Source organism: Corvus hawaiiensis, chromosome 4 (genome assembly GCF_020740725.1).
Source record: "Corvus hawaiiensis isolate bCorHaw1 chromosome 4, bCorHaw1.pri.cur, whole genome shotgun sequence".
Classification (NCBI taxonomy): domain Eukaryota; kingdom Metazoa; phylum Chordata; class Aves; order Passeriformes; family Corvidae; genus Corvus; species Corvus hawaiiensis.
Genome location: NC_063216.1, coordinates 78,526,022 through 78,548,000, shown reverse-complemented (window position 1 = coordinate 78,548,000; position 21,979 = coordinate 78,526,022). Strand labels below are relative to the sequence as shown.

The 21,979-nt window shown below is 45.7% G+C and overlaps 1 protein-coding gene across 1 annotated transcript in view; it reads right to left on the bottom strand.

Moving 5' to 3' along the window:
- The window catches only part of NET1 (neuroepithelial cell transforming 1), a 46,465-nt gene that overhangs the window by 17,708 nt on the left and 6,778 nt on the right, over window positions 1-21,979 (bottom strand). The window contains exons 2-3 of the mRNA XM_048300118.1: window positions 5,798-5,864; window positions 1,898-1,957 (exon numbers count right to left, since the gene is read on the bottom strand). Of these exons, the coding sequence (XP_048156075.1) occupies window positions 1,898-1,957; window positions 5,798-5,864 (127 nt within the window). The remainder of the gene's footprint in view (window positions 1-1,897; window positions 1,958-5,797; window positions 5,865-21,979) is intronic.

Here is a 21,979-nt window from a genome sequence, read left to right as displayed (position 1 = left end):
TCCACCATCACAAGTGGGAGGACAAAACATCAGCTCGTCAGCTGAGCTAAATCTGCTGGGGGAGACTGCGGAGCTGAAATCCCATTTTTTGCTGCAGAGTTAGAGAGAAAAACCCCGAAAAATCAGTTTATCTGGGGCTAAAAAAATCTATGGTCTGCTCAGAATATTATTGAATTATTGGGATTTTCTCCTGGGACTTTATTTCAGCTGGGATGAAGCCAAACTTTAGGTTTTGGGTTCATCCTGATTAAGCACAGACAGAGGAAAGAACAATTTGGACACAGCTCAATGAGGCTCACAAGTGCTGCTGATGGATTGGGAAGGCTGACAGGAATATTTGACCGCGGTGCTTTTGAAAGTTTAAAAAAACCTGGAGAGTTGGGATGAGAAAGCCTGGAAATCACAATTCCATCAGCACCATTCATGTATTTTAATAAAAAATTGGAGGCTGTTTGCTGGGTGTGCCTCAAAATCCCACGAGTCCAGCAGAACCTGACCCCTTTTAAGGAACAAGTTGAAAAGTCGGGTGAAAGAAAAGCTGAACTTTAAGCCCAGGGATTTCCCTTTTTCCCTTGGAAGATTTCTGTTAGAATGACTGTTGATATTTTAGTTTCACGACTGCTTTGTGGGAGAAACCATAACTCAGGGAATTTTTTTCTCCACATGAAAAGGTTGTCCAATTAAAAAAAAATAAAGAAAATAAGAAAATCCTCTTCCCCGAGGGCAGATTTTCTTGTCTGAACATTCCCATCTGAACCCAGAATTCCCTCAGGAACAAAACAATCCTAGAAAAAAAACCAGGTTCAGAGGGTTTTTGGGAGGAATGAGAAGGTTTTGGGGAGGAATGAGAAGGTTTTTGGGGGAATGAGAAGGTTTTTGGGAGGAATGAGAAGGTTTTTGGGGGAATGAGAAGGTTTTTGAGGGAATGAGAAGGTTTTGGGGAGGAATGAGAAGGTTTTTGGGGGAATGAGAAGGTTTTGGGGAGGAATGAGAAGGTTTTTGGGGGAATGAGAAGGTTTTTGGGGGAAGGAGAAGGTTTTTGGGAGGAAAAAAACCAGGTTCAGAGGGTCACTGCCTGTTTTTTGCTCTCCTCCCATCCTGGAATTTCAGGGATGGTCCGACCTGGAACAGATCCAGGCTGGAGAGGTCAAATTCCAGTTTTGGCCTGGGCACCCATGGAAAGCATCCAGCAATGTCAGGTGAAGGGGAGGCTGATGAATAATTCATAAATGCAAATGAGGTGACATCAAGCAGGATGCTCTGGTCATGAGGTCACACAGGAAATGCCCCACTAGCAAATTGCTTTTAATCTCAGTCTAATAAACCTTAAACCCCACTTAGTTAAGCCTCAACTAAAGAGGTGTTACACAGGAAAACTCCTTTTTCTCTTCCTTCCCCTCTCCAGAGAAGGGAGCTCAGGCCAGGCGAACAGCAGGAAGGAGTTTCTCCTTCAGAAAAGCAGGAAAAGCTTCACCTCAGCTCTGTAAATCCCTTTAATCCCCAGCTTTAAGGACAGTTTCCCACCCAGCCAGTCCAGCTCGTTCTCACCCCCACCCAGGGCACTGAAATCAAACAAAAACAACATTTGAAGAGGCTTTGCACACTTTGGCTTCCTGGCCCTTGGAAATGCTGGTTTTGGGGGGTAAAGCACATTTATTTCACACACCATCCAGGAATTGCAATTGCGAGGATTGAGGCAGGAGCAGCAGCGGTGTCAGAGCAGGGCTCAGCCCACCCCAGAGGTGTTTGTGAGAGCAAACACAGCTGGGCACGGCCCCGAGCAGCTGCTGCAACGCAAACACAGCCAAACAAATCCAGCGTTTGCCAGCCGCCGGCAGAAATTGCCAAAGGAGGGGATTACACAACGCAGGGGATGCTGTAAAGTGATTTTCAGTACCTTAAAGTCGAGGCTGTTCAGGCTGACAACGTCATCGTCCTTCTCTCGGCGCTTCCTCTTCTGCGAGAAATGAAACACAAGGATGGGTTTGGGCTCAGAAATTCAACTTTGAAAGGAAGCAATGTGGAGATATTTCCTTTCTTTACAGCCCCGGCTAAGGGCGAGAACTCAAAAGTGAAAAGTTCAAGGCAAATGCAAAGTGGGTTTTGTTATTTAAGGAAGTTTTTCACCTGATGGATACCTGGCAATTAAATTATTTGTCTGGAAGTTTCTTTCCCTGCACTCCCGTAATTGTGGTTGGGAATTAAATCTTAGGGAGGAAGTGGCAGCAGGGACCACTGGGAAACGATTTGGGATTCATTTAAGGTCATAAAAATCACGGGATAATTTGGATTGAAAGGGATTTTCAAGGTCATCCAGTTCCAACCTCAGCACCTCCCACTATTCCAGGCTGCTCCAAGCCCTGTCCAGCCTGGCCTTGGACACTTCCAGGGATCCAGAAATTCCTGGATTTTGTTTTTAATTTTTTTTTTTTGATTTAGGAGGTCCCTGCCTGTGTGTGAGGGCTTTGGGATCACCCATTCCTTTGGGCATGGCCGTAGCCGCAGAATTCCTGCTGGGAATTCAAGGGGCTAAAAAAACGAGGCTTTTTGTGGGAGAAAGATGAAGTTTTTGGCTTGGGAATTCTCAGCTCTTTTCCCTTCCCAAGGAGAGCACGAGTGGAATCATGATCAAAGATCTTTCCCACTATTTCTGCAATATCTGGAATATTCTTTTATTATCATTCCGATGATGGAAAACCAGTTGTGGCCTCATCCTGGCCAGCCTGAAGCTGGAAAATGCACGGCTCACGAGTCACTCGTGGAACAAGGAGCGGATTTTTATCTCGAGTTGGACCCTTTTCCCTTTCCCAACGAGTCAACTTCATCCCCTCCATAAGGAACAAAGAAATCATTTTGGATTTTTATCTCGGTCCCCACGTTATCAATTCGAGTCCAGACACGGATGGAGGTGAGAGGAGGAGCAGCCTCCCCCTGCAGCTGCAGACTCTGAAGTTCAAGTTTCAATTCTGGTGCCCTCCCACTGCAGCACTTGGGCCTCTTGGCAGGAGCAAAGGTGCAATTCCTGTTTTCTGAGCATTTAAAAAAGTGTTCAAGCACTGAAAGAGGCTTTCAGTGATGACAGAGCTCTGTTGGAGCTGCAATTTGGAAGTTATTCGAATAAAAATATTCATTAAAATTCGTTTTAAATGTTTTAAACCAGCCCAGTTTCCACATTCCTTTGAGAGTTTGCTGCTGCTGAGCTGCTTTGGAGGACCCTCAAACCCCCTTTTTGTGTTTATTTCTCCTTTTTTAGGGGGTTTTTAGGCTTTAACTCTTTTATTTTGCCTGTTCACACCATGCTATTAGTTAATATTAAATACTAAAATTTTGTGTTTATTTCTCCTTTTTTAGAGGGTTTTTAGGCTATAATTTTTTTTTGCCTGTCCACACCATGCTCTTAGTTAATATTAAATATTAAATAAGATTTAATTCTTGAAATGGTGCTGTTTAACAGAAGTTCATTTACTAATCCCTGATATTTTGGGGTTTTTTTTTTCAGTTTGGGTGCTGTGTTTTTTTCCTCAGCTCCAAGTGGATCCAGGGATAAAGTTCACTCACTAATCCCTGATATTTTGGAGGGTTTTTTTTGCAGTTTGGGTGCTGTGGTTTTTTCCTAAGTGGATTCAAGCAGAAAATTCCTCAACGATTTCAGTTTCTCTGGGTTTTTTTCTGAGTTTGCAAGGATGAGATCCCAGCTCTGGCACGTGAATCCCTTCCCTGCCGGATTTGCTAAAGCAGAGAGGAAAAAATTCCCACATCAGACCCTTATTTCCCATATTTCTGACTCTGTCCTTTTCCAACAGAACCTCTGGGAGCCTGGAGGACAAAAGCAATCGCAGCCCTTTGTTTTTCCTTAGCATCAGTGAAATATCCAGGCTTGGCTTTTTATGCTCTGGCCACACCTTTCCAGGTGATTTTTCCCAGATGGAAAACGAGGATTTCAGGAATTCTTTAAGAGAAGAAAAGCTGCAATAGAGACACTCCCACCCCTTTTTGGGATTTATTGGTTCCTTATGGGGTGGAGGATTTGAGGTCTTTACCATAAAGCTCCAGCCCAAACCCAGACACAAAGGGGAGGCCAAACCCGTTGTTTTCCAGCTGGCGAGACTCGGAATTCCATTGGCTGCATCCCCATTTCCTTCGCCCAATTTAGTTCTGGACAAAATCTTAGACATTGCACTCCAGAGCCAGCTGGGTCATTCCTGGGCTGTGCCAGATTCCAGGGAAAACGCCTCAAATCCAGAGGTTTGGAGCCACGGGATGGAAAAGCAACTGAAAAGTGCTGCTTGCTCCCATTGCTGTAATGATCCCGCTCATTCCCCTTCTCCCAGCCTCCAAATCGTGGGGAAAAAATTCCTTTTCCCAAAGTTATTCAAGTGGGAAAACCTTCAGGTCCAATTTAAGGGTTTTGTGGAGCAGAATTTTAAATAAAAATGTTGCTCAGGAGGGGAAATGTAAAATATTTTGGGATTTTATTTTGAGCAGGGCTGCTCATGGCATTTAAGGATTCCAAGGGAAGCTCCAGGAATGCTTTTGGAAGGATGGATTTGGGTTTTAATTGGAAAACAAGTCCAGTGTTTTTCTCTCCTCCTTTTTTTTTTTGCCTCAATCCAGGATATTTTGATTTTGAGGGATCAGCCTGGTTTTTGGTGCTTTTTTGCCCACCTGGAATCAGAAACCCCAATGTGGTTTTAGGATCATTAAATCCACCAAAGCTCCAGTGCCTGTTTCCCAGAAATAAATCCTCAAAAATGAAAGGGAATGAAGGAAAACATTCCATGAGGAATTTTGCTTCCAGTCAGAGCAAGTTTAAACCCAAACTGAATTAGATTTTTCTCAGAATTATGTAGAACAAGCACTGGTCATTCCCTTAAATTCCATCCCACTTTGGAGGGCATGGAAAAGCCTGGCTTAGTCTGACTTTTCCCAAGGCCAGGATTTTTTTTTCCAACCTTTTGGCCAAACAGCTGCACAAACTCTGGCATGAAAAGAGGATTTTTGGGACTGGCAGAGGAATATTTGGTGGTTTTAGGGCAAAAAAAACCCCCCTTTTAATTTGTGTTGTTGGAGCACAGAATTTTCAGATTTGAAGAAATCTCATTTTTAAGGCTTTGTAATATTTCCAAAGCTGGGTTTAAAGGAGTTAAAAGTTTCCAAAATTCAGCAAAACTCAAATTTACAAGGGACTGTGCTTTTGGTTGTGCTGGCAGCTGGATCAGCTCCTCCCAAAATTCCAGGGGTTGGGTTTGGGAAGGGAAATCTTCCAGGTTTGCTGACTGAGGATGGGATCACCACATCCAAGGGCAGCAACGAGCTTTAGGATGGGACAGGATCTGGAATTCCTTAAAACCCTCAGTGCTTCAAGGACAGACTTCCTAAAGCACCAATTCCAAAGGGAAACCTTTCCCTACCTGCTCTAGGGCTTGGGATAACAAAGGATGGAAAAACCAGAGTACAAGGCCTACAGCAAGAAACCCAAAAATTTGCTCTGAGGAGCTTCTCCACACCAATAAAATACAGATTTTTTTTTTTTTTTCCCCCATTTAAGGAATTTAAAAAAACCCCCCCTCATTTTATTTCCACACCTTGCCAGGGCTAAAACATGTCAGAAAATAGGGAATTTAGCAAGGAAAACACAGTGTCCAGAACCTCCTGCCTTCCTTAATCCCTGGGTGCAAGAAGCAGCCTCTGGATGAGCTCAGGAGCCTGGGAAGCTCAGGAATTCCACAGAGGAATGTGTTGATTTTCCCAGGAACCTTCACCTGGGAATTCCTGCTTTTCCAGCTGTTTCACTCACCAGGGTGAAATCCCAGTGTGGGCCTGGAGTCAGGAATGTGAAGGAGCTGCCCCGTCTCAGAGGGTACCTGTGAGCAGAAAAAAAAAATTAATAGCATTAATTAATTAATTAAATAGTTCCTAGGCTGCTGCAGCATTGAGAAATTCCATGTTTTCCACTGGATCAAACACCAGCAGCTCCCAGCACAGCAAAAACAAGGAATGGGGGAGTTTTTGGGAAGGAGGAAGCCAAAGGATTGCCAGCGTTCCCCAGCAAAATTTGGTATTTTGGATTCAAAATCCTGATTTTCTGCAATATAAAGAGGCTCTGAGCAAAAACTTCCCACTGGGAATTGCAGGCTGCTCTTTTTGATGATCCCAAAAGCTCCAAGAAAGAAGGAAAGAACAGCAATAATACAAAGTAATCATAATTTACAGCCAGGTTAACGAAGGTGGAGTGAAAGGAGGCAACAACAGCACCTTTGACAAGGCAGCCTTGGAGCTTCCCATGAAATTCCAGCCAGGAATTGAGCTGGGGGCTTTCCTGGAGTCATTCCCTACCCAAGGAAGTTGAAGGACGCACAAAGGGCCGTTTGTAATCCCAGCTTTGAACAGGGCTGAGCCCGAGTGGAGCCGTTCTTTGAACCAGCCCCACTTGAGCAAACAAATTCCACTTCCAACTTTCACTGTCTGCTGGCTTTCAGGAATTTTTCCAGCCATAATTTTTTTTTTACAGCTTATTCCAGCTGTAAAATGGAGGAGTTTTTGTCTCTTGTTGAGTTTCTGGATGTGGATTTTTCATCCCAAATGGGCCAAATAATATTTTCCACTGTTTTTTTTTTTTTTGGGGGGGGGGGGGGGGTGGGGGGAGATTCCCTCTTTGCTGTCTGGGATCTCCTTCATCCTGAGATCCCACAGGATTATCAAGAATTTGGGAATAACAGAGGGCTGCAAATCCTTTGGATTTCAGGGATTTGCTCAGGCATTCCTGCAAATTCACCTCACGGGGTGTTCAGTGTCAGCTTCTCCCTGTGGGAAGAGAAATCCCATTTGTCTGGAAAAGGCTTGGGCAGGGTGGGGAAGTCTGGATTGGGATTTGGCAAATCTAAATCCAGCACCCAGAAAATCCTTTCTGTACAACACAGAACGAGAGAAATATCGTGTGAAGGAATAAAAAAATGCTCTTGGTGACGAGGTGAACGTTCAACGTGGCAGCTGAGGCCTGTCCCAGTGAGTTTGGCAGCACTTTTCCTCCAGAATTCCATGGTTTTGCTGCTCCTTTGCTTTTCATCCGCCTGATAACACCCAGGATGCGATTTTGCTTCAAATTCAACGTTGAGAAGAAATCTAAAGAAGCTGAGCTGGTTCTGTGCTCATCCCTCTGGGAAGGATCAGTGTCCAGGCAGGTTTTTTGGGATGAATCGAAACTCCTGTGGCACCTGGAACCAAAATGCCAAGATTTCTACTCGCTTCATTCCCAAATTATGGGGAAGGAATGTGTCTGATCCATGTAAAAAACTGAAGCAAAAGGACCATAAGCACAAATTCCAGCTTATTTAAAACCAGAGGAAGCTTTTCCTTGGATCACACAACCTCCAGGTACTTTGGGATCAGCCTTTGGACACCATCCCTGCGGCTGTGACGCTGCTCCAGGAAGGGAAGTGGCATTTCCAAGAGCTGCATTCCACAGAAACTTCTGGAAGGGAACATTCTGCGGGATTTAGAAGAGTACATTCTGCTCAGGAAGAAAATCTGGGAATAGGATTTCTTTGGAATTTAAAATAGAGCCATTTTTTTTCCTCAGGAGAACGAAAAATCCCAACGTTTCACCTGAGGAAATTTAGGCGTTTGATTAAATCTTCCTTGATTAGAGATGGAAAGATAAAGAGAATTAATGGTCTGCCAGCTGTGCCATGCACAGCTCCAAAGGCAGAAGGGATGGAGCCTCAGACTCTCAGGAAGGAAGGAATTTGAATTCTGGGATGAAGAATATCCCAGGAATCTTCATTTCCAACCCCAGCAGCAACCAAATCGTGGCCTGGAAGCCCCAGGAGGCTGGAAAACCATTCAAAGAAGCTCCCAATCATCAATATCAGGATGATACAGCCACTGTTCTTCCATGAAGAAAAAATGACCATGAGAGGAATTAATCTGGGAACTTCATCATTTTTAGTTGGAGGGAGGAGGTGTCTGATGGGATTAAGGTTCAAAAATCCCCACAGTTCTTCCAGTCGTCCACATGAGCTGGAGAGAAATTCCTCCATCTCAAACTCCAGCACCTGAACGTTGTCCCTTGGTCACTCAGCTGAGGAGGAAATGCAGTTAATCCTTCCCAGAAAAGGTGTGGAATATTGGAATACTGGAATTTAAAAGTTCCCTTCAGTCCTCAAACCCCAAACCCCGATTTTCTGATACACCTGAGCCTATCCAGGCAGAGGATTCTGTTCCAGAGCAGCTGCTCCTTCCTCCTCCTCATTTAGGAGGCGCTGGAGTGATCAGAGGGATGGGGCAGCTCTGCTGGGAGGAAAGGCTGGAGAATTGGGAATGTTCAGCCTGGAGAAGCTTTAGGGTGACCTAACTGTGGCCTTCCAGGGGGAGGGGAGCTAAAAAAAGATGGAGAGGGACTTTGGACAAGGCATGGAGGGACAGACTGGAGCCCCTCTGCTCTGGAGCCAGGCTGGGAGAGCTGGGAATGTTCCCCTGGAGAAAGGGAGGATCCAGGGAGAGCTGCGAGCCCCTTGCAGGGCCTGAAGGGGCTCCAGGAGAGCTGCAGAGGGACTGGGGCCAAGGCATGGAGGGCCAGGAGCCAGGGAATGGCTTCCCAGTGCCAGAGGGCAGGGCTGGATGGGAGATTGGGAATTGGGAATTGCTGGCTGGGAGGGTGGGCAGGGGCTGGAATGGAATTCCCAGAGCAGCTGGGGCTGCCCCTGGATCCCTGGCAGTGTCCAAGGCCAGGCTGGACATTGGGGCTGGAGCAGCCTGGGACAGTGGGAGGTGTCCCTGCCATGGCAGGAACTGGATGATCCTTAGGGTCCCTTCCCACCCAACCATTGCATGATTCCATGATTTTCTCTTCAATAGTTTAATTAGAGAAGTCAAATGAGAAGAGAGCGAAGCAGAAATGATGATGATGATGATGATGATGATGATGCTGCTGAAGCCCCATTCCAGCGCTGAGCACCAGGTGAGTGGCACCAGGCCTGAGTTGGTTTTTTCTCTGGCCCTTCCGAAGCCCAACTGAGTCACCTGCCCGATCCCACGTGGATTCTGTGCTCAGGGGTGACTCAGGATTGCTCAGGGGGCATCCCTTGCACAGATCTGAAGCCAGTCCAGGTGAGTTAAAGGTCATGGAGGACCTGGAACGATCCTGGAAGTTTTCCCTGCACAAATCAACGTGAGGAGAAGCAGAGCTGAGCAGTGCTCAAAACACTCTGTGATGGATTGGAACCCAGAGTGGCCTGGCTGAAATATTTTAGGATCTGAAGGGAGCAAAATAAAATGTCCAGCTGGTGCCAGCAGCTGGCTGGAGTTAATGGCTCTGTTTACTGGGAAGCTGTTCCAGGAGCCCTGCTGTCGCTGTCACCTGAACAGGCTCAGGTTGTCGGGTCGCTTCCTTGGAAAAGCTCCGTGAAGAGTCTGCAGCCGAATTTCTGTGTTTGAGGCGGGATGAGCAGACAGAGACTCTCTCCTTCTCTCAGCAGGCTCAGGAGGAGCAGAAAGTGTTAATTAGGGCAGGCTGATTCATATCCCAGAGGGATTCAGAAGTTCAGGGTTACGAAGGGCAATGATGGGAAGGCACAAAAATAAGTTTGGAGATGTAAAACACTGCGGCAAAAACAAATCCCTCCGAACTCGGGGCAGGGAAGGGCAACCTTGGTGAGCCTGGACAGAAAAGAACAAACATTTCTGTTTTGGTGCCCTCTGTTTGCTTCAAGAAATGAATGTTCCAGGCTTTTTACCAGCAAATAATGTCACTGCCAAGAGTAAATCTTTCCAGAGGTTGCCACGCTGATGATCTGTAGGGAATATTTTTAACCTCAAAATAGAGAATTCCAGTTGGATTTTCAAGTTCCAGGCTTAGAAAAGCAGCTCCTAATGCTGAGAGAGAAGCCCTGAACACAAAACCTGTTTGGCAACATAGCAAAGGAGGAGATGTGGCCCCAATAATCTTAATAGAGGAAGTTTGGGTAATTAATAGATAAGGAATCGATAAAGGCGAGTGGGCAGCTCGATTGTTTCGCTTTGAAAGCAGAGTAGGAAACGGTCATTGTTCCCCACCTTCCTTGAATAAACAGCAGGATCCTCTTGCCAGGATCCTATGGAAGCACTCACAGCACTCAGCACTTGGCCAAATTTGTCCTGGGAATTTCGCTCCGAGAGGTTGATGATTTACCTCGGAGCTGCACACGCTGTGGAGTTCAACAGTGCTGCAAAAACACCCCTAAATCTCAAAGCTATTTGTCAAAAAAACAGCAAATCTTTCTGTCAAGGATGACATTGCTCTTTATCTTCTCATCGCTTGTCTTCACCAGATAAAGGTGGGGGTTTTGTACGTTGATTTTTGCTGTTTTGTTTTAAAAAAGGAGGGGGGAAAAAAAGCCATAAATGAGATTTTGGGGACAGCAAGAATCCTAAAGAACCCACAAAGGACGTGCTAGAGGAGCTCCCATTAGTCAGAGGGTGAAGCACAGCAGAGCTTCACTCAGCAGCTCTGAGCAAATTCCCACTAATGTCGTTTTTCTCCCTTTTTCCTGTAAATCAGCACTGCCCAGTCAGCATCATTCGACAGCCTGCCCCCTTTTTTTTTTCTTCCTTATTTTTGATGATTTCTCCAGGAAACTGCAGAAACGCTTTGATCTGGCAGGACTCTGAGCTTTTTGAAAGTTCCAAAATACATTCTTCAGGCTGGGCAGCAATTTTGTGTTTCCGTCCCCTCTGACTTCCAACCTCCTTTTATTTTTTAAAATCTTTTTTGGTGATTTCAGAGCAAACTGTTCTTAAATATCAACCAGTTTTAGGATGGTGAACAGAGCAGGAATAGATTAAAATTTGGGGTTATTTCCCCAAACAATCAGGCTACATGGGTGAATCCTGCTTGGAATGACAAGAACAGGAAAGCTCCACAAAGAGTCTTTTGAATTTTAATTTAAAACTTTTCTGCAGGGGGAGCTTAAAAAAAAAAAAAAAAAAGGATTTTCAACTTGTTAGAGTTGATATTTCCACTCCACCAATATCCAGAGGCTTTGGAAGAGGCCTCCCAAGCACTGTGCAAACAAAGCCTGACTCAGGGCACTTAGGCTGGGCTTGTCACGGTTCCTTATCTTGAAAAGCTCCAGGGGAAAAGTTTTGCTTGAAGAAATCTCTATTGACAGACATTTGAAATATAGAAAAGCAAGAGAGAAGAACTCAATATTTCAATGGCTCCCAGGAAAGTGGTGTTGGTGAACCCAGGCTGGAGTTCAAGCTCCCAAAAGGAAGCGGGATCCTTCCAGCCTTAATTCTATTGGGAGCACAGGAATGCCGGGTGGCTCCCTGGAAAACTGGTTTGAAAACTGCAATAATAACTTGCAGGGTAATTCCAATCTAGGAATTCCAGCAGGCTCAGCTTTCCAACAGCCAAGCCATGGAAAACCAGGGAGTTAAAGAGGGAAACGCTTCCAAGCAGGAATGGGATTGAGCAGCGCTCCCAGGGAGCTGAGAACTGCCTGTACCTTTCTGGAATTGCCATTATTTTGTTCTTTTCTCTTGGAACAAGCTCTGCCTCTCAAAGGAAGTGCCTTCAGACACTCTGGGCAGGTTGGAATTCAAGAGAGAACATTGGATTTGTGTTTAGTTTTATGGGATTCAGCACAGACTGGCCAGGAAGAGCGATTTTCCATGGCAGGAGTGTTTGCTCTTGGCAGCGATTGGAATATCCCAGCTCTTGGCCTGAAGCAGCAATCACTGAGCTCGAGATAAGCCCCGAGGAGATTAACCAGGCACTGATATCCCTGAATAATCACCCTCCTGACCTCCCCACTAACGGGCTCTCCACTGCCAGCACAGCAGCGCTTCCAGCTGAGGATTCAGGGATATCTTCCCACCACACACTTCCCTTCTGATCCCAATGTTTTCCTCCCAGTTTGCCTTCACACTTCCCTCCCCGCTGTGCTCCAAGTAAATCCAAAGCTCCCTGTTAAGCTTGACAGGCAGAGCTTTCCAAAGGGGAAAAAGATCTTTTCAGTAGGACACTCAAGGCTCCTCTTTCCCCTCGTCTCAATCCCTTTCCACCTGCTCAGATTATTCCAATGTTTGTGCTTCAGCTGATGCAGAGCAGCTCAGCAGTGACATGAACCAGGTAACAAAGGTCCTTTGTGGGATTATTTGTCCAAGGGCTATTCCAGGGAACTAATTTATGGCCCAGCTCTGCAAACATTGGCACTAGCAGCATGATGTGAACCTGAGCTGGGGAATCTGGGATAGGTCTGCAGCTGCACAGCCCATCTGTAACTGCCATTGTGCACCAGAAATATCCCAGAAATCTCGGGCTCCTGAGAAAAGCCAGAAATCCTGGAGGCCTGGAGCAGTCCATGAATCCATGGCCAAGCTGAAGGATGGAAGCATCACTGGGCAGGAGATGTTGGAAGGACCTTAAAGATCACCCAGTGCCACTCCCTGCCATGGGCAGGGACATTTTCACTATCCCAGCTTGCTCCAAGCTCTGTCCAACCTGGCCTTGGACACTTTCCAGGGATTCTGGGGCAGCCACAACCTCTGTTCCAGGGTCTCACCACCCTCACGATAAAGAATTCCTTCCTAATACTTAACCTAAATTTCCCCTTTAATTAGCACCCCTCACTCCTTGTCCCATCACTACAGCCCTGAACCTCCTTGTGTCTCAGAGCATCCCCAGCTCTTCCCTCAGCAAACATCTGCCTCCATCCATGCTTTGCTTTGGAATATGGCAGGAATAAACTCTCCTCTCCACACAGGCAGGGCTGTACAAAGACAACTGCATCCCCAAGCAGGTAAGAGAGGCTGATGGCAAGAATCCACCACTGGAAAGATGAAAACTTTCTCCTTGAATAAGAGAAAAATGAAAGCTGCTGACAGGAGGAGACATCATCTGCTCCATGAGTAAGCACATTCCGTGGATCTGCCCACTCCCAGGAGCTATTTGTGCTCTCCTTTCCAGGGCTGTGATGCAAACACTGAGGAGGAGGAGGAGGAGGAGGAGGAGGAGGAGGAGAGGGCTGAGGAAGAAGCACTGCAGCTGCTGACAAAATATTTTGCTGCTCAGCAGCCACGCGAGGGCCGGCCCTGCTGCAGGAGCAGCCCTGGCACAGGAGATGCTGAGCCCAGGATGCCCCCCCAGCTCCCAAAGCACAAATTTGGGTGCACCAGGCCCTTGTCAGTCAGCCCTGAACAAGGAGCGTGGGGATAATCCCCATCATTAAACCCCAGCACCAGAAATAAAACCCCACGGACATCACCACATGCCAAACCTCAGCTCCCCTTTTCCAGCGTGTGGCCAGGCAGGGGCTCATCTCATCTGTCACCCCCGGTTGGGAGCAGCTGTCCAGGCTCCCCTGTCACTCCTGCAGGGACGGTGACACCTCCAGCCAAGCATTTGGAGCTGCCCTGAGGCGCCTCTCTTGCTGCAGGGGCTATAAAGGAACCCTGGGTGAGGCTCAGATCTAAGCAATCGGCTTTTAGGTGAAATTAATCTTGCTTTAGGAGACAGCAGCTCCTGAAATTTCTAGACATAAGGTTCATAAATACATGTTTGCCTCACTTGCTCGTGTCATCCTAGCTGGACATTGATAGCAGGTACTTGTAAAGGCTTAGAATAAAGCCTGACTAAAGATTGCTCGAAATAGTTCCCAAGCTCTTCAGCAATTTTGGTCCCAAGGTCAGGAGGGAGTTCTGTGGTCCAGAAAAGCCACCAGCAGCACAAATCAAATCAAATCAAATCAAAATCAAAGCAGATTTATCAATGCAGAGATGTTAGAAAATGCCATGAAGGAAGGTTTAGGAATCTGGAGGGTATCCAAGGAGGAAAGAGAAAGGAAGCAAATGTCGTCAACAGAAATCCCTGCAGGAAAGCGCTGTCCCATAGAGACTGGATTTGGAGATAAAGAATCTTCATGGGGTTTTTATGGAGCAAAGTGAAGCTCTCTGGATGCTTTAATGAACCACTGACTCTTTCAGATTAACTTTACCTGACTTTTTTCATTCCCACAAAATCAGGCTCTCCAGGGCTCCATGTGAACGTTTGAATTTCCGAACGTTTCCAGCCAGGGAGCAAAAGGCTCCGAGTTCAGCTGGAATCAGTGGGATTTAAACATCCCTGAGTGTCACCCCCGTAAGCCCCTTCCCCTGTAATCCCTATTTTGAGCATTCCCTGGGGAGAGTGATCTGGCCAGAGGAATTCCAAGTGCCCAGAAGCCCTGGGAGCGAGCTCCATAGCCCTGCCAGCCGAGGAAGACCACGCTGCTTCAAATCCAGACAACTATTTTGAGTTCTTGTGGGAACCAAGCTCGATCCAATAAATATCAGGAGTTATCACAAGAGAACCCACAGGAAAATACACACTGAGTGCTGACAGACACAAACTTTCCCCTTTTTTCGCTCGGATTTGAAATAATCCGAGGCAGCATTTTTCCTACTGCTCTGCAGAAGCCATAAAATTCTGTGGGACTGAGGTGGGGGAGGTCAAATCCTTTTCTCCTGCCCATTTCAGTGGTGGGAACACCCTGAAGAAACAACTGAGCTGCAGGACTCCTGCCAAAAGCTGTCCTGGTGCAAGGTCTGTGTGGGATCAGGATGAGACTGGACAAAGATTGGAAAAGGGGATACAGTTGATAAAGGTGTCAGATAAAGCTGAAAACTCCAGAAGTGGTGGAGACTGGGACAGTGCCGGAAAAAGGAGCCTCGTAAACGTCAGCCTTGTCCTGTTTAGCACCCAAATCAATGCTGGGAACGGCACCTGGAGCAGAGGGAGCCTTGTTCTTAGGGAATTTCACCTCCCTGGCTTCAGCAGGGCTATAAAAAGCTGCCCTGCATTGCAGGCTGAGGGGATTAGCACTTATCCCACTGGAGAAAAAAGAAACGGGGCCAGGGGTAGATTTGGGCAGGAGAAGCAGTCTGGGAATGACGGATGAGAAAATGGAGCTGTAAGGAAAGGAGAAAAGGAGAAAAAGAATAATCAGAAAAGAGCAGGGAGGCAGGAAATGGCTGCAGGGTGGAGCTGGGGAATGTAATGTCTGCACAATTTAAGGGGAAAATGGAAGAGAAACAGGCCTGGGTGGGTGGTAAAGCAGCACTGAGTGACTTCATATTTTAAATATTTAAACATTACAAGGAGCTGAAGGTGTACTTTGCTCTCACAAAAGAGTTTGTTTAATGCTTTTACTTTTTGAGGCACGCTCCCTTTCATTCTTGCCTTGCTGAATGCAAAAAAAGTAAACACATTTTGAGCTGATAGGCCAGGCAGTGCTGGCAGCAGCACCAAAGTGACCTGGGCTCAGGTGACACAGGCCAGGGGCCACCCCAGGAGAGCTCATTTGCCCCAGCAGGGTTTGCTTTGTTTGATTTATTCATTTAAAGCACTTGAATTGTGCACCTTGTGCTAAGGCAAGATAACTGCTCCCTCTCTCCAGGCTGTTTTAACCTTGAACCACCTCCCTTCTCCAGGAGTTTGGAGACTGCAGATTCCTGGATCCTCTTCTCCTGCAGCACTTCAGCTTTGAACTTCGTGAGAGCTTCAGCCAAAGGTGTTGGGATCTGTGTCTGAGCTAAAGCTGCAGTCACAGAACCCCAAAATAAAGCCCCATCAGTGTTTTATGGCCCTCCCTGCCCCTGTGTGTGTGTTTGGATACCTCCTGATGGTCCTGTTGAGAGCCTCCTCTCCTTCCTGATGGGAAAGCAAGAGAGGAAAACCAGCTCTCCAAGATTTGGTTCAAGTCCTGGATGACATTTTCCAGTCTGAGATCCTTTCTTTTCCCCCAATCTGGCCAATTTGCACATGGATGGTGGTAGGGATCAGCTTTGACTCAGGCTAGAAGCCAAATTCTCCTTGTGGGGATGAAAATCTTGGATATTATTTGGTTATCTGCCCACGGAGGTTTTGGAGGCAGGAGCACATAAGGGACAAAGAAAAGAAAGGCCTGCAAAGAGGAAAAAAAAGAGCTTGAAACTCAGACAAAACAAGAGCAAAGGATTAAGAAATCCCGGAAAATGCAGCAGACGAGGAACTGCTGCCTCCAGGGAGAATTTTATGGAGCCTGGCAGGGAAAAGCAGTTCAGGGGCCAAGGCAGACAGATGAGAAAACACGAGGAAAAAAGGAGGAGAGTTCAGAGCCTCTCATCTCTTTCCATGGGAGAAGTATAAATACACCTGAAGTTTGTTTACAGAGAGCAATAAAAAAGTTTTAATAAAAGCCTTCTAGTAATTTGCAGTTCTTACAACAAACAAACCACCCCCCCCACAAAATAAATCCCCCAGTGCAGGGGGAAACAGCAGCTTTTTTTTATTTAGAGAGGAGAAAGTCTGCTAGATACGGCCACAGGAAAAGCATCATTAAATCTGCCTCAGCTCAAGCAGTGGTTACTCACGTTCAGGAGAACATTCCTGGCCAGTTAGTAGGAAAATTAATTTGTCTGTTCTAAAGATTATTCACAGAACAATTCCTGACACGAACAAAATGGATTTAAGTTGCAGAACAACCTCAAAGCTGCCCCCTGATGTGGATGAGTGACAGTGCAACAGCCCCACTGCGTGTGACTGCAGCGTGCAAGGAGATTATCAGCACCAAATCCAAAGGAACGATCTAAAAAGCCGAGGGGGAGACCCAGGAATCAGCTGGAACAACAACAGCAACACAAAACCTTACACATGTAAAGCCAGTTGGGAAAACAGAGCTTGATTCAGAGATAAAACCATTGCACTGTCAACATTGGCGATCTCAGCACTGCACTGCAGCCAGCAGCACCTTCCCCAAGCGCTGATAACAACACCGACTCCTTTTCCCCGATCCAACTCCCCCAGGGAACGGGAGGTGACACCAACGGCAGCTGCAGCCTCGGAGGGGTGGCCAGAGGTTGGGCTGGGCTGTGGTTTCGGGGATTGTGCTGGAAGTCAGCACTTGGCCTTGGTTTCGAGCTGGTGTTGAGCTGAGTTTCCAGCTCTGGAATCAGCAATGTCCAAGGAATACAGCAATATCCAAGGTCGCTGCTGCCAGGATCACTGGGCAACGTGCAAAGTTCCATGGAACAAAGAGCAAGGTCATTTGTGAAGGAATTGGGAGTGCAGGTCATTAATTAATTAATGCTTTCTAGTGCTGTGGGTAAAGTTTTTCAACCAGTTCAGAATAAAATGGTTTGGGTTGGAAGGGATCTTAAAAAATTCCTCCAGTGCCACCCCCTGCCATGGGCAGGGACACCTCCCACTATCCCAGGTTGCTCCAAGCCCCAATGTCCAGCCTGGCCTTGGACATTCCAGGGATCCAGGGGCAGCCCCAGCTGCTCTGGGCAAAGGGAAGAGGAGTTTAAGGGAGTCATGAACACAACTGGCATTAAAAACATCCCCCCCCCCCAGGAATGAAATCATTCAGACTCACTGGAAAACCTCTTGTGCAGAGGTTTAAACTGAGCCAAGCTCTGTAACTGATCCTTCTCCCTGAGCCAGACATGGAGCAGTTCCAAAGTCTGAAGACCTTTCTGGGTGTGTGGGAGGGAAATCAGATTAATTGCACCTTTATGTAATCAACTTTTGTGGTCTCTCTGATGCTGAGGATTCACAGATTCGAGGCTCTCAGAAACCACCCAGACAACTTTGCACAAGAGCTTTTAAGTGAAGACACAGGTGATGAACACTCCCAGCCCACCCACGTGCTGAGAGCCCGGAGCATCCTGGACACCTTCACCTGCTTTGCTTCCCTGCTCCCTCGTTTTGGTTTTTTTTTCCCTCCCCAGGTGACCTTGGAGTTGAAAAGGTTCAGGAAAGGGACACGGCAGCAGCCAGTGTGGTATGGAAGGAGATTTAGACCAGATTGGACAGGGCTTGGAGCAACCTGGGATTGTGGAAGGTGTCCCATGGTAGGAGGTGGAATGAGATGAGCTTTAGGGTCCTTTCCAACCCAAATCCTTCTGTGATTCCATAAATATTACTTAAAAGGAAAAACAGTCACCTTGAAGTACTGAAGGAATTATTTCCTTTCAACCTTGCTGCATTTGACTCAGTAAAACGAAATTAATCCCAACTGATCAATTATTGTAAATATGAAGCTCAAAGCAGGAGTGGAATTCCAACTCTGACGTTGCGTCCTGGGCTGGAACTGAAAGGAAAAGCTCTGATTCCCAATCCAGTGGTGACACCTAGAGGGAAAGGAAGGATTTCACTGCCTGCGTGGCAGCTCCCGAAGGGAATGAAAGGGGAATTGTAAAGCTGTGCCTGAGCCAGAAGTGGCTCTGGAGTCCTTTAGTTCATCCTCTGGAGTTCCCTCACGAGGACACAGCAAGGAGAAAGTGCTCCAGGAAAAAACAGAGGGGAAAAGGGAGAAGCCTGAGCCTCTTCCCAAGGGTGCTGGGAGGCCTCTGCCTTCCCGTGAACTCCTGTGGGATGAGTGGGACGCAAACCTTGGAACCTCTGGAATAACGCCCAGGAAGGGGAATCTTGTTTAAACCTTTCCCATTAAACCTCCCCTGCATTCCCCACACTCAAGGATGGATCTCCACGTGGCTTTTTGGGGTTTTTAAGCTCTTCTCTCCCAGCTTTGCACAGCGTGGAGGAACTGTTCCACCTCAGCCACGGAGACATCAGAGAGAGACTCCAAGCCCATCCCAGCTCCACAGGAATCCAGCCTGGTGCTGTTTATCCTTGGAATCACCTGCTAAAACCTGCAGGAAAACTTTGGCTGGAGTTGTTCCTACACCTCCACACAAGGTGGGGCCCAGCTGGATTTGCAATTCCAACAACATTTTTGGCTCGATGCCTTTTTATTTTGTTGTTGTTTGTTGTTCAGTCTGGGTTTTCTTTGGCTTCACCAAAATAAAGGCTGAGAATAAAGGGGAGCAGAGAAACCACCCAAATGGGGCAGGGGTGGTGCTTGGAGGACTTCTAAATGTGTTTTATTCCCATTTTCAGAGCCTAAATCCTTCTTTTCAGAACTCCTTGACAAGCACAGGGTGCTGCTGAAGGAGAAAGAAATCTCCTTGTTCACCTGGGATCCATCCAAAGTCTGAGAGTCTGGCCTGGAATAATCTGGGTTGGTTTTTTTTTCCCCCTCACTCTTAAAATTACTGGGAGAGCCTCACCTCACTTTAATTTCTGGGCACACTTCAAAGTAACCCAAAATAAAACTGCTGTGATCAAACCTTGCCTTCCTGTCCAGTTGCAGCTAAAGCTGAAGCTTTGGGCAGATAATTAATCCCAATTATGGCAGCACCTTTAATGAGCTGCTTCCCTCCTCACCAGGATGTGGGAAGTGTGGGACCACCGCAGTTAAAGAGATTTCCTGGCATTCCAGGTGTGGAGAAACCTCGGAATTATTTCTATTTCTCACAGCAAAGGGCTGAAGTTCCCCAGCTTAACCAACCAAGCTGCGAATTTGAAGTTAAAAGAAGAAGGAATGGATTTAGACATGTAAATATTCCATGGAACTGCAGCTGCTTTCCAGGAAATTTGTATAAAAATATGGGAATAGAAAAGCTGGGAAGAAGGGGGATGGGCAGTTAAGAGGACAAACTCGATGACCTTTTAAAAACTGACCCTTCCTTCCCAGTCCTGTTATCCCAATAATTTCTGGGAATAATTCTTCCTTCCATATATTGTTGCCTTATCTATGTTTTCCTTTCTCGGGCATTTGGAAATTTTCCTTCAGTTTTTGTGGTTTGGTGCTCCCCAGATCCCAAATTTCCTGCTGTTCTTCTCAGGTGAGAGCAGCGAGGCAGAAATGAAAGTGTGAAATACTCTGACAGGAAAGGAAAAGGAAGGGAAAAGGGAAAAAAAGCCCCAGAAAATGCAAAAAGTGATGGAAGTCAAATAGGGGTGAAGTTTTTCCAGTATCCAGAGGGGAAATCCTTGCAAATCAGCCAAGAAGGGAACATCCCATGGCAGTCAAATTGCCTGGCACTGGAAATTAATCCAGTTTACGGTAAATAGTGGAATATTCTGGTAAAATCAGGGAATTTACTGGGAATTTTGCCATCAGTGCCAGTGAGTTTCACCTACACTTTGCTTTTATATCTCAGTTCTGTTTTAAAAGATTTTTTTTTTGGTGAAAAACCCACCAAGAAAAGAAATGCAAATCAGAAATGAAACAGTAACAGCAACTTCTGAGTACCAAATTGAGAAATTGGGTGGTTCCAGATTTATAAATGTAAGATTTCAACTCTGGTTTTTTACCAAGATTCCTCTCTCATTCCTGAATTTCCAGTCACTGACTCCCAAATTTATTCCCACAGACAGCACCATCCACTAGAACTGCCAAGAGATACCACTGCCATCATTATCATCTCACAAAATATATAATTAAATATATATTTTAAATTAATTACTCCCAACTCTTTCTCCAAGTCTCCAGCAAAGATGAGCCCTTATTGAGGGGCTTATTAATTTAGTTATTATTACTTATTAAATATTTATTTAATTTAGAAATCGAATTTTTATTTATAAAAATCAATAAATAATAAAAATAAATAATAAAACCAATTACATTTATTTTATAAAAATTATTTACATTAAAAAATTTATTTATAAAAATGTATTTGAAAATGTATAAAAATGTATTAAAAATTTTAAAATTTATTTATAAAAATGTATATGAAAAATGTTAAAATTATTAATAAAAATGTATTTGAAATTAAAAAATTATTAATAAAAATTTATTTTAAAATTTTAAAATTATTTATAAAAATTTATTTAAAATTTAAAAAATTATTTTAAATTTTAATATTTATTTATAAAAAATTATTTAATTTATAAAATTAAGTCAGGCAAGGACTGAGGAAATCTTTCAGGCAATAAAAATTCTCCTCCTTATCCCAAATATTTTAAAAGAAGATATTGGTGAAGCAACCCCCTCTAATATTAAAAAAAAAGCAAAATTGAAGTAAAACATCACCCTCCTGAAGACACGAGGAAGATCAAGAGGAATTTTGCATTTCTCTTGTCCTTGTGTTAAAGAAACTGCCCCTGGGAAGTGGAAGGGAAGCTTGGCACATCTATTATTTCATAGGAGCTGCAGGGAATTTTAGAGCTGGGAATCCACTTTGGATTTCTGGAAAATGGTCATTTGCTCACATCCTGTTCCCAAAAATTAAATCTGGAGGAAGAAGGAATATTTTGAAATCCTATAGGCTGGGTTTTACTTGGCATAACTTTGGGGGGACAAAGAAAAATGAAACCTGAAGAAATTAAGGAAAAATTTGCTAATCCAAGCCCAAGTGAAGCCTTGAGGTCAGGGGTGATGTCGGGTGGGAACGGAGCATTCCTCAGGGAGAAGTTCTGCCCTGCCCAGAGCAGCAGGATTTTAGGGATTGGGTGTTTTTCCTTGGCTTTTCCCTGCAAAAGCAGCAAGGCCCATTCCATAAAGCTCGTGTGCACACATTCCATAGGAACAGGAATAATGGGAATATTGAAGGTATAAAGCTCTGACATGGGAAAAGCGTGACCCAGCAGCAGAAGCTGAAGTTGTCCCACAAGTTTTCCACCGGTGCAACAGCAGCACAATCTCGTGCTTTTCCCATCGTGCTGAACAAAGTGCGGAATTCCTCCTCCTCTCTTCCCACCCTTTATTTCTCCCCAGTGTTCCCTTCACAAAGTCATCGGTGCCACGCTGCGGTGACTCTGCTGTCTCCAAAATAACCCCAATTCCACCCCCCTGTGCAGGAGGTCACCCACTGCAGCCTCTCCCTGACAGGTAATTCCACAGGTTAACAGCAATCCTGCCCCTTCCTGCCAAATCCGGGGCTCCATAAATCATCTCCAGGGAGAGCAGAAGGGTTGGAGGCTGGCACTTCTCAACCCTTCAGAAATTTGCTCAGCTGTGTTTACCAGAATTGGTTTTCCCTCCTTATGTGTTGATCCAGGGGGAGTTAAGACCCCTTCAAAGAGGGCAAATGACAGGAATTGATGGAATATTTAAAATTCCAAGCAGTTCCAAGGCTTTTGTGAAGTTAGGGAAGCAGTCACACCTTCAGGCTAGACCAGAGCAGGATCCTG